Source organism: Colletotrichum gloeosporioides (genome assembly GCF_011800055.1).
Source record: "Colletotrichum gloeosporioides strain Lc1 chromosome Unknown consensus_36, whole genome shotgun sequence".
Lineage (NCBI taxonomy): Eukaryota > Fungi > Ascomycota > Sordariomycetes > Glomerellales > Glomerellaceae > Colletotrichum > Colletotrichum gloeosporioides.
In genome coordinates, this window is record NW_025544681.1 from 587476 (window position 1) to 601102 (window position 13627).

Here is a 13627-nt window from a genome sequence, read left to right on the forward strand (position 1 = left end):
CCAACCCCTCAACCCCTCAACCCCTCATCGTATCTATCATGTGCCTGCCTGGTATGCGTCAAAGTACACTACAGATACTTGCCGCCCATATCGACTGCATGGTTCGGTAGAGTTGCCGCGGATTACGAATACAGAGGCATCCAAATGCCATCTTGCGGGTTGCCGGATTCTCATGGTGCGGCTGCAACCCTGCGGCATCGCGAGACGTGGCTTGGCCCGTCGTCGTCGTCGCCCTCGCCCTCGTCGTCCGAGTTGCGGTGTTGACTGACACCAGCTGAGAGCCAGGCAGTCCGCTCATCCTTCGTTTGCTTATAACAGTCGTATATACAACGACCGGATACGCACTCGGTCCATCGCGAGTCCATCTCTGCGACCCTCACTGACGTTCCTTACGTACTGCACGCGCACTTGCACTACGTAGCTCCCCTCAGCTCGACTAAACTTCTCACCAAGCCCTGGACGCTTGCTGGGATGCGGTGCCCCTCGTTCACCTTGCTGCTCACCTTGTCTGAGAGCGCCCCCCGGCACTAACACGACTGAACAATCCGCACCTTGGAGCTGCCAGACCGGGCATGCCCTGCCAGCGGGGCAGACAGAACCGGGACTCGGTTGTTTCAACCTTTGCAGCATGGAAACGTCCATCGCTTTCACCGCCGTCCCATGCGGTACAGCGCAGAGCATAGTTGAGATGGTTCCCGTTCTCGCTACGCCCAACAAACTGTGGGTTAAGAGCCAAGGAACCACGTCAGGCGCTGGACGGAGCGAGCTCCACGAGGATATTGTCGTCATGCCGCTGTCGCCGAGGATAAAGCACCAAAGAAGGACTGGACGATATAGAGAGGCTCTCAACCTGCCACCAGACCCTGAGCACAGCCATACTAGAGCCGCCATAATGTACATTCAATTCAATCCAATACGGCCTGGCCGGATGGCCTGTGCCTGTGGCAGTGGCGGTGGATCACCGCCCAGCCCAGCGCGTCTAACACCCGACGTTAACAAGCGGTGGTATTGGCACGCCTGCGCCTGCGCTGCGTGCGTCTGTCTGCGCTTGGTTCATGTGTCTGTGCCTGAGCAGTTCCATTCTCCTCCTAATAGTCCGTCTGCTATTAATTCCCTCCTTTCGCCTTCGCCGCGCGCCGCCATCATCGACGGAGACCGCCTGCGGGCCACATCAGGCCAGCTCGACGCTACCACGCTCCCAAGCTCCCAAGCTCGTGCAGCCCAGCGCAGTCCGGGCGCCAGTCCCCTTTTCCTTCTATCCCATCCGGCAGATTCAAGCAACCCAATGCAGCATCCAAAGGAATAAAAAAGTCAAAATGATTGGGGGCGACGGCGCCCGCGAGATGGAGGGCGATGGGAATGCTCCGTTTTGATTCGTGGCTCTACAACAAAGAGCCTAGCCCACCCACATACGGGCAACGGCTGGATCGCATTCACCTGCATCGCTCATACATGGTTCCTTAGGTAGGCAAGGTGTACTCGGAGGCCCCTGTGCGAATTTTCAGGCCGGGCCAACACAATGGAAAACAAACACATCTTGGCTCACCGTCGGAACCACGAACCGAATACTCAAAGAAGAGACAAAAGAACCACAGTGGGAGGGGCTCTCGATCCCCGATTAACGACGGATAAATGGCTTTCTGTTTCTCTGAATCCTTACGCCCCATGGGCTGAGGCGAGAGGCGAGTGAATCGATCCATTGCCAACCCGATAGCAGAGCCTTCAATTTCCCTCGACAGGTTCGGAATATTTTCACCAAACTTCAAACAATACTCTCACCGGCGAAATATAGTGTCTCCCCACCTTTTCCTCCTCCAGCATGCCCCCTCCACGCTCGCCCTCGACAACCCCCTGATCACATCTGACGGACCCAACAACTCCACATGGATGAATCTGCACAAGATAGATTACCCAATCGGCCGTCGACTTCCACCAGCGACTTGGTTCGTCTCTCTCTGTGCCGTGTCGCGGCTCAACATTGGGACTGAGGAGCACTCTGTAGGAGCTCCAAGACATCGGTCAGCCCGCCAACGCCGCTGTGTGTTCCCACACCTGCCGAGTTGTCCTTCCTCGACGCTGATTGCTTCTCTTTGCCGCGCTACGAAGATGCTTTTCCTTCTCGACGGTCCAGCAATACGAAGCCAAAATATCCTGTGCCGCCATCGTATTCAATATCCCGTGCTCAGCACTGTCTTACCTCTCTCTCTCTCGCGTGGATTACCGACCGTGACAGCCGTCGCTGGCGATCAGTAGCCACTCATAGGGCGAGTGGCCACTGCTGAAACCCGCCCCTCATTCGATTGAATTGGCCTGGCCTGACCTGACCTGAGCCGCCTGAAGGCTGAGCCTGACGAGATTAGTGCTGGGCCGGCTCACCTGTCGCTGGCATCCTCCGCACTCTACCACACTCGCTACGTTCAATTGCTCGCGGCTCTTATGGGGCACGCAGGCAAGAACCAGACAGGCTCAGGAACAGGAATGGACACAGGCACAGAGGGGACAGGGGAGGGGGGGGCTTCATCCATGACAGAGACGTCCCTGAAGATCCCGGCCTTATCCCACGACCGTTAAGCCGCAACCCCATGTCCCACCAGCCATGTATGATGTCCCTCACACGTCCATAAGAGGCTGAGTTGATTGAGGTGTGGCACTTTGTTCCGCACGAGCCAGCAGCGGCAGCACAGCAGCATGAACTTGATGAGTGAACCCAGGTCTCCAAGAGCAGATACGAGTCGGAGAGTTGCGACCTTCTCCACGCCTGTGTCGTCGTCACTCGTGCCGGAGCCACCTCCTGCGCCCATCGTCGACTGTCAAATTTCCCTTCATCCAATGCGTCCATGCTGGCTGTTGCCCATAGACACACACACACATGCACACAGCTGTCGTGTGTGCACCTGCTCTGACAGAGGCTGGCATTTCATTAATCCATTGGCCTTCAGATGTCTTTCACCCGCAACGCTGGCTGCACCCGCACCCCTCTCGACGTCGACACACACCACTCCACCCCCCAAAATCCCCACCACGGTTCCAGGTTCGTCGTCGACGTTACATCCCCTAAAAATTCTCTTCATCCTTTTCGGGACAACAGCCTTTTGCCCACTTGCAGCAGGTTTTCTGGGTACAGCACGCTACGGAGCATCTGCCCTCCCCGACCATGCTCTCTCCGCCTTACAGCTTTCCACCATCCCTTTGAACCCGAGATGTGTAAAATAGCGCGGTTTCTGACGCCCAATCAAAGTTTCCAGATCTGCGGCTTTGAGCAAATCAGATACCGTAGAGAGTTATTTGCTTACCTACGCAGGAAACTGAAGAAAACTGGAGATGAAAACGGCGCTATTTTACACATCTCGGGTTCAAAGGGATGCTACCTGCGTGAAAAGGTACAGAGCTTCCCCCAAAAACCCTGTGCTGATGATGACTGTTCACGAGTTGCAGCCGCTGCACCTGCACAGACAGTTCGGTCCAAGGTTCTCAGCAGTTCGTCGGACACCCCTCTCTGCTTCTCTGCTGCTGCTGCTGCTGCTGCTACTTCCCTTCCTCGGTTCGCTTTTGCCGCACCCCGTCTAGTGGGCATAGCTCTCTCCATCCCATCTCTCCCGAGAGCCCACAGACGACGCCCGTTGGCTCCTTCGTGAATCACCTGCAAACCATCCGTCTGTCTGCCCATGCGACTGGATAACTGTGGTCTGGCTGAAAGCCCCCCTCCCCTCCCCCAGGCCAGGGTTGCCGGTACGTACTCTTTTTCTCTCTCTCCCTCTCTCTCTCTTCACACACACACACGCATCACCCACTGGCTGGGCTTCGGTTTGAGGACCAAGGAAACGAGCCAATCATCTACGTCAAAACGTTTCGACTTGAAACAAGAGCGGCGCTCGGCGGCCAATCAGACCCTGTTTTCGACGTGACAGCGCAAGACGATCACGACAAGAGGTGTGAACATTTGTCCAAGTTGCGCTGCGTGGTTGGAAGCCACTGGATCCAGCTGTACAGAGAAAATCCGAACGTTGGTCGTCTGACGAGGAGGGAGGGGTAGCAGACCGGGACAGGCGGACGGGCGTTCTGTCTTCTCGGCTCGCCTGGGGTTTACTACCTACCGCGGGGCTCTCGTGTTGCTCTCCGGGTCGTGAAAAAAACAGTCATGTTGTTGCTATACCACACCGTTGTTTGTTTTGTTTCCTCTTTTGAAGGGGTTGGTTCAGAGAAGGGGGTGTAGGGGAGGGGGTGGTGGTTTCGGTCTGTGATCCAAGTATAATGTGCGGTATGATGCGTGTTATCCCATCTTCGCTTCCCGCGCCGCCTTTAAGGGCCTGGCTGTCTGGGCACGTCAACGAAAATAACGAAACCCACGAGGTTGAGAGCATGGTCCGTGGACGACGGGCCATGGCCCTGACAAGCACTTGGAGCCTGGAGCATTGTCTCACCGAACCAGTGGCCCGTAACCTGGCTGTCGGGAGACGGGCCCGGAGGAGGAGGAGGGGTTGGAAGGGGGCCTTGCTACGGCGCTTTTTCTTCACGGCTGTCAGAATATCCGGCCGAGGGAGACACGGTCGTCGGTCTGTTACCGTCTGTTTTGTTTCTAATATCCTCGCTTGGCCACAGGATGAGGGATTTGAGAGTGGCTGGCGCATCGCGGGAACGGTCAGATGGCTTGTGAGATTCGACGACGACCCCGGTCTTACAAATCAGGTTTCTCGTCTGTTCTTTGACGTTTCTGCTTCGGAAGACGCGAAAAAGAAGGATTCTTCGAGCTTGGACCCGTCGAGGACGTTGGATGGTGACTCAACTCTCCAGCATTGTCTCCAACATGTCAAGGCAATGTAGCAACTGCAGTCACACGCCCAACAGTGTACTCCGCTCCGAACCTGCAGACGCGATAGGTTACCGACAGATGCAAGGTGATGGATGGGAGAAATATGCTTGGCCCGTCACTTGTTAGTCATTCGTTTTGGGCGCCACCTTCTCGGGAACAAGCAAAGAGCGCTATTGTTCTCGAAGATGACATATACCCTTCCAAGTCGCATTCTGGGCTTGCTGCGAGTGCTTGCGGGTTCCGTCCAGTCAGAGTTGTCCGCGCCTGTTGGTGTGTGGTGGTGCCGGTTGTGTTCCATTTCTTCATTGCTACGTTGGTTGTTTGCTTCTTTGCCTGCTGCCGTCCCGCCGCCGCCCTTGCTGGCTGACATGTGGTTGTGCGCTTGTCGTCGTCGACTGCATGTTGCCGCGCGCCACCGTCTTTATTGATTTTCTCAGTGGGTGGGAAGTGTAGCAATGTGCATGGGTATGGCAAACCAACGGCGATTTTAGGCCAAGCAGTCAGCGATATGTATGCTCGGCATTAGGCGACGATATTTGCCGCGCCGTTGGTTCGTCTTTTGAGAGTGCGACAGAGACGACCCCCGATGGTGTGTTGCATGTGCCGAGAAATATCTCCTCAACGTCCTCTTTATTGAGTGCCTCAGTTGTGGCACTTGGGCGACGGTGATGCTGGGCAGAGAGTTTCCCGATGTCACGCCGCCATTGCGGCAGGAAGTGCTTATGTAAGATATTTGGCGCACAGCTGGCAGCAGCTGCGAAGTACCTGCGCTGGCCACTGAGCTTATCAAATCGGCGCCGGGGCCGTTATCAGAAAATTTCGAGACCCGATGCAAGTCACGATCGAGTAACGACATATTGCGACGACCACGAATTGAAAAGCCCCACGCGCACAGTTTTGACATCACGTATACCTGTGTATCTGATTTGAAAGGACGTTCGGCCTTGACGTGAAAATCCGCGAAAAATGCCCAGCAGGACAGAATCCGAGGACGTCGCCATGGACGAGGCGCCCCCCTCTCACCAGCCCGAGGAGAACGAGGCTTCTGAGGAGTCGCCTGAGCAGGAGGAGGAAGAGGAGGAGGAGCCCCAGCGCGTCAGGATTGTACGGTTCCCCTGATGAGTAGGGATGAGAGTTGTTTATGCTGACGGGTCGTATAGCTTCCTGGTTCAACAGACACCGCTGCCTCATTTGAGTTCATCGATGAGGGTCACACGCTCGGCAACGCGCTGAGATACATCATCATGAAGAAGTGAGTCAATCCTCGGGAGTTCTTATTGCCGCTCATCACTGACATGCGAAAAGCCCCGACGTCGAGTTCTGCGCCTACGCCATCCCTCACCCCTCCGAGGCCAAGATGAACCTCAGAATTCAGACCTATGGTATGCTTCATCACGCTCCTTCATCACTGCTGACCCCATCTGACATGTCCCGCAGATGGAACCGCCGTCGCCGCCCTCCAAAAGGGCCTGAAGGACCTGCAGGCCCTGAGTGACACCGTCGCGGAGGAGTTCATCCGCTCCAAGGAAGAGTTTGGACGTTCTTAGCTCTGTGAAACTGGACGAGATGTTTGCATGTCAAAACAGGCGTTTTAGGGGGGTTTCCGTAAAATCCAAGGTCATAGACAAAACGTTAATGAGCAATTGAAATGTTTTTTTTTTTCTCTTTCCCCGAGGGTCGGACTTTTGGATTGGTTTCTTATGTACACGAGCTCTAAGCCTCTCTTTCTTACCGCTCAGTTACGACCCTGGAAAAGAGTGCATGTGGTCAGTACGGATTTGTGCAGCAGCTGTGTATGAATATCTGATTTCGAGTGGGATGTCGCTTGGGAGACTCACCTCCAAGAACCCAGTCATGAAGTTGTTGGGCAACCGCTTGTCTCCTCTAAAGTTCTCCTCCTTGAAGTAGGACATGATGTGTGTGGTCTGCTTCCAGAAGTTCATCGTCTCCTGTTTGTCGTCGTGATGTCAGCCATTGTTCCTCTCGCCTCCATCTCTAATCCAGCTCGCCGCGGCAAAACAACGGAGGGGGTGCGCATACCTGGTATTCGGCGTGGCTCTTGAAGATCAGCACGTCGACGACGGGGAGCTTCTTGGCGAACCTGTGGCGCTCAAACTCCTCGCGTATCCGGGTGCGAAGGACGGAGACTGGGAGGGGGACGTTGTACATCGTCTGGATCTCGGGCGCCTGTTTCCAATTCCTCGCGGTTAGCCTCTTGTCACCTTCCCATGACCCCTCCATCCACCACTCAATCGGACAACCGCAAGCTGGCCGTCTCAGATCGTCAGGAAACCGAGCGATAAACGTACAGCGCGAATCCATTCTCTGTAGGAAGCGAGGACCCGTCTCTTTGCGTCGTTCCAGTTGGCCGCTGTATGTCCGTCCTTGTCAGCAGCATTCTTCCGATACGTCAATCGGGCTCAGGACGTACACTGCCGGGTCGTCTTGGCGAATTGGGTCGGTGTGATGGCCATGGTGGGCGCGCGCGGGGTGCTGGGTAAGGGATTCGGGTTCGTGATGGAGGCTTGCCCGCGATCCGGCTATCTTGCACTGGCGGTTGGTCTTGCGGGAAGCACGCACAGCTCCAACGTTGGGAGCCGCCCAATCACGTGTGGGACTTAGTCAGCCCGGAGCTGTTGTCTGGCACAGCGGCGACACCACGGCAGTGTGCTGATAAGATAAGCCCGTTCCTACTTTGGCCCCACTATCGAATTAAACCTCCCAACTTCACTGTTCGTCATACTCCCGCGTCGCAGCACGTTGATCCCATCTCCGAAGGTCACAGAGAACCGTAGAATACCGCGACGCGATCGACTTCGACACCGACCACATTCTCTAGACGACACACCCGCCGAACAAGATGCCTCCCATGCGTCACTCGTCGAAGCGCAAGCCGCCCCCAGAAGGCTTCAGCGACATTGAAGACCAGCTCCTCATCTTCCAAAACAAGATGAAGGACGCGCAGAACAAGCCGCCGCCGACAGGCCCGAAGCACCAGGCGCAGTGGGAGATCTTCCAGATCGCACACACGCGAAGCCGCTACGTGTACGACATGTACTACGAAAAGGAGGCCATCAGCAAGCAGCTGTACGAGTGGCTGCTCAAGAACGGGTACGCAGATGCGATGCTCATTGCCAAGTGGAAGAAGCAGGGCTACGAGAAGGTGAGTCGCAGTTTGGAGCTCTGTCGGAGTCCTGCTAACGTGTTGTCCCTAGCTTTGCTGTCTGCGCTGCGTCCAGACCAAGGAGACCAACTTCAACTCGACATGCGTATGCAGAGTTCCCAAAGCCCAGCTCAAGGGGGACCAGGAGGTGCAGTGCGTCAACTGCGGATGCCACGGCTGCGCTTCGAGTGATTAGAGAAGGGTTCGACACGTCTCACACTTGAAGAGGCCCCGTTCAGCATGGCGACACATACACATCATCGCGGGAGACAGGCGTTCGGCGTCATAGGAGGGTTGATCCTGACCACGAGTACGAGACTCGGGGTCTCTCTATTTTGCTGCAAAGAGGTAGTGATCCTTTCAATTGACCGTTTTGGTATCATGATGGCCCGAACGCTAATCAAAGTAGTGCTATGCTTCGTGACGTCGTGTTCATCGTTTTGCAAAACCTGCCCGCCCACCGCCTCGCCCAAACCGTACGCTGTTCGGTACGAATTGCAGCGCCGACAAGGCTCCTACGAGGTCCTCCATCTCCGTATCTGGGCGTTCCGTCGGGTCTGGCGGTGGTGCTGCTGCTGGCTGTGATGCTGCGGACGGTGCCTTGCCTTCATTTTCTGCCGGTGGCTTACGTCCTTCCTCCTTTTGCTTGCCGCCGCCCTGCGTCTCTAGGATGCTTGACTTCCGCTTCGACTCTTTCGTGTTGACGGCGCTGGATGACTTGCGTCGGTGATGGCCTCCTTCAACGAGTAGTGACCGCCGTCCGTCGATGCCCTCCTTGGTCACCGCAAAGAAGAAATTCTTGGGGTACATGTGCTTGTCGATGAGATGCATCCGTCGCTTCTGCGGCGTCATGCACTTTCTCTCGCAGCCCTCGACGAAGCATGAATACTGGGATTTGTCAGCGAGCGGTCTCCTTGCAGCTCAGGGGGCAATAGTTGACTCACCGTGTGCTCTCCTCTCTCGCGTCGCACTGCAGCAAAAGAGTCATGACACTCCTCATGGTGAATGTTGAGTAGATGCTCTGACGGCAGATTTCTACCGCACTCCAGGCACCGATTCGTGTGTGTCTTGACATAATGCGCCTCATAGTCGTCATAAGACTTGAAGGATATAGCCTCGCGGTGAGGCGGCAGGACACACTTCATGGCAAATTCCTGAAAAGTACCCTCGGCAGGCTCCAGCTCTGTGATCTTTGTTGCGCGGTCATCTGCATCAAGGGACCTAGGGGTGGTGCTCTTGTCGGTTGCGGAATCGGCAGCGGAGGGCTCCTCTTGGTCCTCTCGTGAGCGTTTCATCTTGAGTGCGTCGAGCAATGGGGAATTGTTTACTTGCAAGGCCGCCACAGAATTTCCCACCTCCACACCAGGCTTGTACGAATCTCTTGTGTGCTGAAATTAGGACTCGGGAGGAGCGGGCAGGAGCATGAGTGAGGCTCAGGCCCGGGTGTAGTAGTCAGAAACCCAACTGAAAATGGCAACCTGCGCTACCTGAGGTATGGCGTAGCTGTGCAACAACGTTTGGTGAGAGAGACACGGCAGACAATAGCTATGGACTCGGGTATGGAATGTTTTGGGCGGTGGAAGATCAAAGACCGGGGCAGCGGCGGTGGTACCTAGTGGTGGTGGTGGTGGGGCACTGACGGTCAAAGACAACAAGCAGATCAGGTCAGTCAGCAGCCAGGACTCATCATTCATCAATCCCATCCCATGTCGGGCAAAAGCATGGCAAGGCAAGGAAGAGCCATTGGCCACTGTGCAGGTTGCTAGGCCCAGGCTCAGACTCGGGCTTCCTTACCTTAACAAAGAGGCGGCAGCCATTGGTGCGCAACAGAGGCTGTGCAGATGTACCTCAGTTAAGGATGGCCTGGGCTCCCTTGGACGAGGACTTGAGAGTTGGTAGGCCTTCGGCACCCAGAGGGACCCTGTGCACGAGCCATGTGCAGCTGTTGAGGGGCTCCATCCAAAATAACTGATCCCCAAGGTGGAAACACACTTTACCATAATATACCTTGAGGTTGTTCGCGTCCCTGTGTCTTCATTGAGACCCGACATCGCCGTCTCTTTTTTTCTTCCTCTTCCTGTGCCTTCCTCTGTCTGATTGCACACGACCACCACCACTGTGTGTCCCAGTCCGAGTGCCTCTCCCCTCTTCCCTCTTTGAATGTTTGCTACTGAGTGGCGCATCGCTCGTCGCTCCTTCCCTCCGAAACCTCCACCCAATGTTTTCTTACCCGACTTCTTCACCCAAAGAACGTGCCGCCACAAGCCCTCGATCCGACTCCCCGAGCCTGTCGTTGTTGTTGTCGCCTCCTGCCTCTGCCTTGCCCTCGACTCTGCAAAGCGCCTGCCACCTCCCAAGTTATGGATCGCGCGCGCACTCAGGGATCGGTTTCGAGAGCGTGTGAGCACAGCACCTAGCTACGGGCTCCTTCTTTTTTGGCCTTGTCTTTGATCTTTGGATTCCCGGGGTTCCTCCACTCCAAACACCACAACACCATCGCAACAATACCCCTCTAGGCACAGAGCCTGATCCTGTGCTTTCCACCATGGCAGACCACACTGAGACAGCAAAGGATTGCTGGCAGTAAGTCCATCCATCCCCTTGTCCTCTTCCCCTCCATTGTTCCTAGGAGGGGGCGGACGTCTTTGGGCGCATCTGCCGGAGGCCCTGCGATCCTTCCCCTGCCTTCTAATGATGACTGACGATAATTAGCTATGCGCAAAAGGTCCGCAAGCAATTGCAGAAGGAGCTGGAGAAGCTCAAGAACGACCCCGAGGGAAACGAGCTTAAGCGATTCGAGGCTCTCGAGAACGTCATTGCCAGGTACGCACGGAGCCGTCTCTGCGATTGGAGAGGCCCTGCTAATTCGAACCCAGTCTCCGGCTCGCCTGCATCCAAACCATTTTTCATTCGTTCGAGTATGGGACCACCGAAAAGGTCGACAACAGCCTGTGGCAGGCGCACAGCCTCGTCAACTCCGAGTATCGCAAGGCCTCCCTCCGCCTGAAGGGCTCGCAGCACAATGTGCTCAAGCGCAAACTCGACAAGATGTACATGGCCTTTCTCAAGACGGCGCAAGGCTTCTACATTGCCTACATCCAGCGTCTGGCCGCCGTCTTCCCCGTGCCCGAGCTTCTGCGCATCGCCAAGGGCATCAAGGCCGAGAACCTCGTCGAGCAGAACCCGATCGCGAACGTCACGCCCGTCGTGCGCCAATGCATCCTCAAGTTCTGCCATGCCGCGCTCATCCACCTCGGCGACCTTTCCAGATACCGCACGCAGAATCGCCCCAAAGTCCCTTATGAGGCGGCTTTGGTCTACTATTCGCTCGCTCACGACATCATACCAACCTCGGGCTTCGCTCATCACCAGATGGGCATCATCTACCTGGATGAAAAGAAGCACCTGGACATCATATACCACTTCTACCGCGCCCTGGCTATCGAGGAGCCTCATCCCATGGCGACACAAAATCTCGAGGCCGAACTAAAGACCGTTCAGCAGCCGTCAACGCCAGCTCGTCGCGCCGGCCCCCCTGATCCGCAGGAGGCTTTCGTGCTCTGGTTCGTCCGTCTGCACTCCCATCTCTACAAGGGAGAGCCGTTCCCGCAGCACCAAGAACTCGAAGATGAAGTGATCTCCCGACTGGAGATGGCCATCAAGGCGCCAAACACGCGGGACATGCTGCAGAAGATGGTTCTACTTAATGTTGCAGCCTTTCATCATTCTAACAGAAAAATGACCAGTATGTAGTCCATCTACTTTCGAGAACGGTTTGCTGACTTCCCCTAGACAAGTGGACTATCGCTGCTTCGCGATCCTCGCACTTCATCCTGCGCCTCAACGCCCGCTTCTTCTCGACGTTTTGCCGTCTTCTCAAGAAGGAGGTGGAAGACATCATTGAAAGACAGGCAAAGGGCGAACAGACTTCCGCAGACGGTGCCAGCAAGGAGGCAAATAAGATCACGCCCCTGCTCGAAAATACCCTGCCGTTTGTGCGCCTCTACGCAGCTTGGCTCGTGGCCTGCCGCGTTGAGATTCTCAACGCCCAAGACCCTCTCGAGCCTTTCGTAAAGAACATGTACAAGGACTTCGCAAAGGCCCTGACTGTTCTGTGCGAGATGTATGGTAATGAAGATCTCAAGCTGACACCATATTTGCTTCCCGAGGACCAGGAATCCGTAGGACTACTTCCCCTCTACGGCTTGCAGCTGCCAGAGACCTGCCGCATTCATTACGAAGAGGGTACCCGAACGGTCAAGCCGCAGGCTATTCATTACGACGGCCAGCAACTTGATGCTCTTCACGAGGTATTTGCCCGAGTGTTGAACACGATCAAGTGCGGATTCTTCCTGGCCAATGACGACACCAACTTTCCCTTCTCATACGGCACGTCAACTAAGGGTCTTACGTTCACTTTCGAGGAGGACTACGTTGCCAAACCGACAGCCCAACAGCCCGCAAGACCAGCTGTTGAGGATAGCGCGCCTCCGCGGCCCCCGTCCGTTCCCAAGGAAGCGGCACGAACAAAGCATGTTCAAAAGACGCCGTCCAAATCGGCACCAAAAATGCCGCCACCTAAGCCTACCACAGCACGGACGCATCAACAGCAGCCCACGCCTGGCCGCAACAGCAACAAGACCCAGGGCCAGTCCGAGTACGATTTCAGTTCCGATACAGATATGCTGAACATGGTCAACGACTTCCTGATGCCTCCTAGCGCCACCCATGCTTCCCCTGTCCAGAGTCCCGAAGATACCTCGTACGGAATGAACTCGGCAATGGCAAACGAGGTATTCGGTGTGCCCCCGACTAACAGTCCGCCCGCACTCGGATCCGCCACCGGGAAAACGTTCCCCAGCCTGCCTTGGAACATGATTTACACACCAACACCGCACACCAAAAATTCTGAGCTGACACCGCCAGACCGTGCTGCGCGAGACGCGGCTGCGAGGAGGTCCTTTGATGCCGGCGCGCCTGCGAGAAATGTCCAGATCTCTAGCACAGGTCTCCTTGATGACCCCTTCGCAGATGGGTCAGACGGGCAGTACTTGCCACTGCAGCACCAGCAGCAACAACGACGCTACCCAGGTACACCTGACTTGAATGCTCACCAAGACCGTCTGTTGCAGGCTTTTGGCAAGCAGCCGACAGACACAAGATCTATGAGCCGTGATTTCTCGGGAGGCTACGGGCTTTGGAACAGTGCATACCCAGAGGTCAACCCGAATGCACTCCAGCCCCGAGCCTCATCAGCTCATGTACGCTCACTGAGCGGAGCTCGGCCTCAGTATGCTCCTCAAAGCCCCAACGTGCCCCAGGCCGGAGAGAACTTTCCCTTGTCGTCAGACACTCAGTTCTCCAACAACAGCGGCATTTTCCAGAGCACTCCGTGCAACGGGATCGCGTATACTGCAACGACCGCATTTGGACGTGGCCCCATCGCCCACATGACGGAGGATCCCACTCACTACAAGAACCTGGTCAGACAAAACGGTGGTGCTGCTACTGACGGCTACACTGCGGGCTACAATGACATGATCCTACAGTCCGCTATGGCCGACGAGATGAGGCGCGCCTCGGGCCAGAACCTGCGTCGCTGAAGAGCACTGAGGGATATGACTTGCTTCTGAAAACACACACCCAAACAAGCC

At 55.9% G+C, this 13627-nt stretch overlaps 5 protein-coding genes across 5 annotated transcripts; 3 read left to right on the forward strand and 2 right to left on the reverse strand.

The window, feature by feature from the left end:
* Positions 1 to 5776: 5776 nt before the first annotated feature.
* GCG54_00006070 (DNA-directed RNA polymerases I and III subunit RPAC2) lies at positions 5777 to 6357 on the forward strand (the record flags this gene model as incomplete). Its single annotated transcript, XM_045406084.1, has 4 exons — positions 5777 to 5914; positions 5971 to 6062; positions 6116 to 6192; positions 6248 to 6357. The coding sequence occupies 4 exons, from the start codon at positions 5777 to 5779 to the stop codon at positions 6355 to 6357; spliced, it is 417 nt and encodes a 138-aa protein (XP_045265467.1).
* A 188-nt stretch (positions 6358 to 6545) lies between these two features.
* Positions 6546 to 7284, reverse strand: GCG54_00006071 (NADH-ubiquinone oxidoreductase 14.8 kDa subunit; the record flags this gene model as incomplete). The annotated part of the gene is made up of 5 exons (XM_045406085.1): positions 6546 to 6557; positions 6649 to 6759; positions 6851 to 6997; positions 7120 to 7181; positions 7242 to 7284. The coding sequence occupies 5 exons, from the start codon at positions 7282 to 7284 to the stop codon at positions 6546 to 6548; spliced, it is 375 nt and encodes a 124-aa protein (XP_045265468.1).
* Positions 7285 to 7649: 365 nt separating this feature from the next.
* GCG54_00006072 (Pre-mRNA-splicing factor cwf14) lies at positions 7650 to 8169 on the forward strand (the record flags this gene model as incomplete). The annotated part of the gene is made up of 2 exons (XM_045406086.1): positions 7650 to 7973; positions 8026 to 8169. Coding segments are annotated over 2 exons (468 nt in total), but the record flags the coding sequence as incomplete, so codon positions are not given.
* A 236-nt stretch (positions 8170 to 8405) lies between these two features.
* On the reverse strand, positions 8406 to 9268 carry GCG54_00006073 (uncharacterized protein; the record flags this gene model as incomplete). Its single annotated transcript, XM_045406087.1, has 2 exons — positions 8406 to 8861; positions 8918 to 9268. The coding sequence occupies 2 exons, from the start codon at positions 9266 to 9268 to the stop codon at positions 8406 to 8408; spliced, it is 807 nt and encodes a 268-aa protein (XP_045265470.1).
* Positions 9269 to 10518: 1250 nt separating this feature from the next.
* On the forward strand, positions 10519 to 13576 carry GCG54_00006074 (uncharacterized protein; the record flags this gene model as incomplete). Its single annotated transcript, XM_045406088.1, has 4 exons — positions 10519 to 10556; positions 10686 to 10796; positions 10850 to 11718; positions 11766 to 13576. 4 exons carry the CDS (start codon positions 10519 to 10521, stop codon positions 13574 to 13576), a joined length of 2829 nt encoding a protein of 942 aa, XP_045265471.1.
* Between the last annotated feature and the right edge of the window lie 51 nt (positions 13577 to 13627).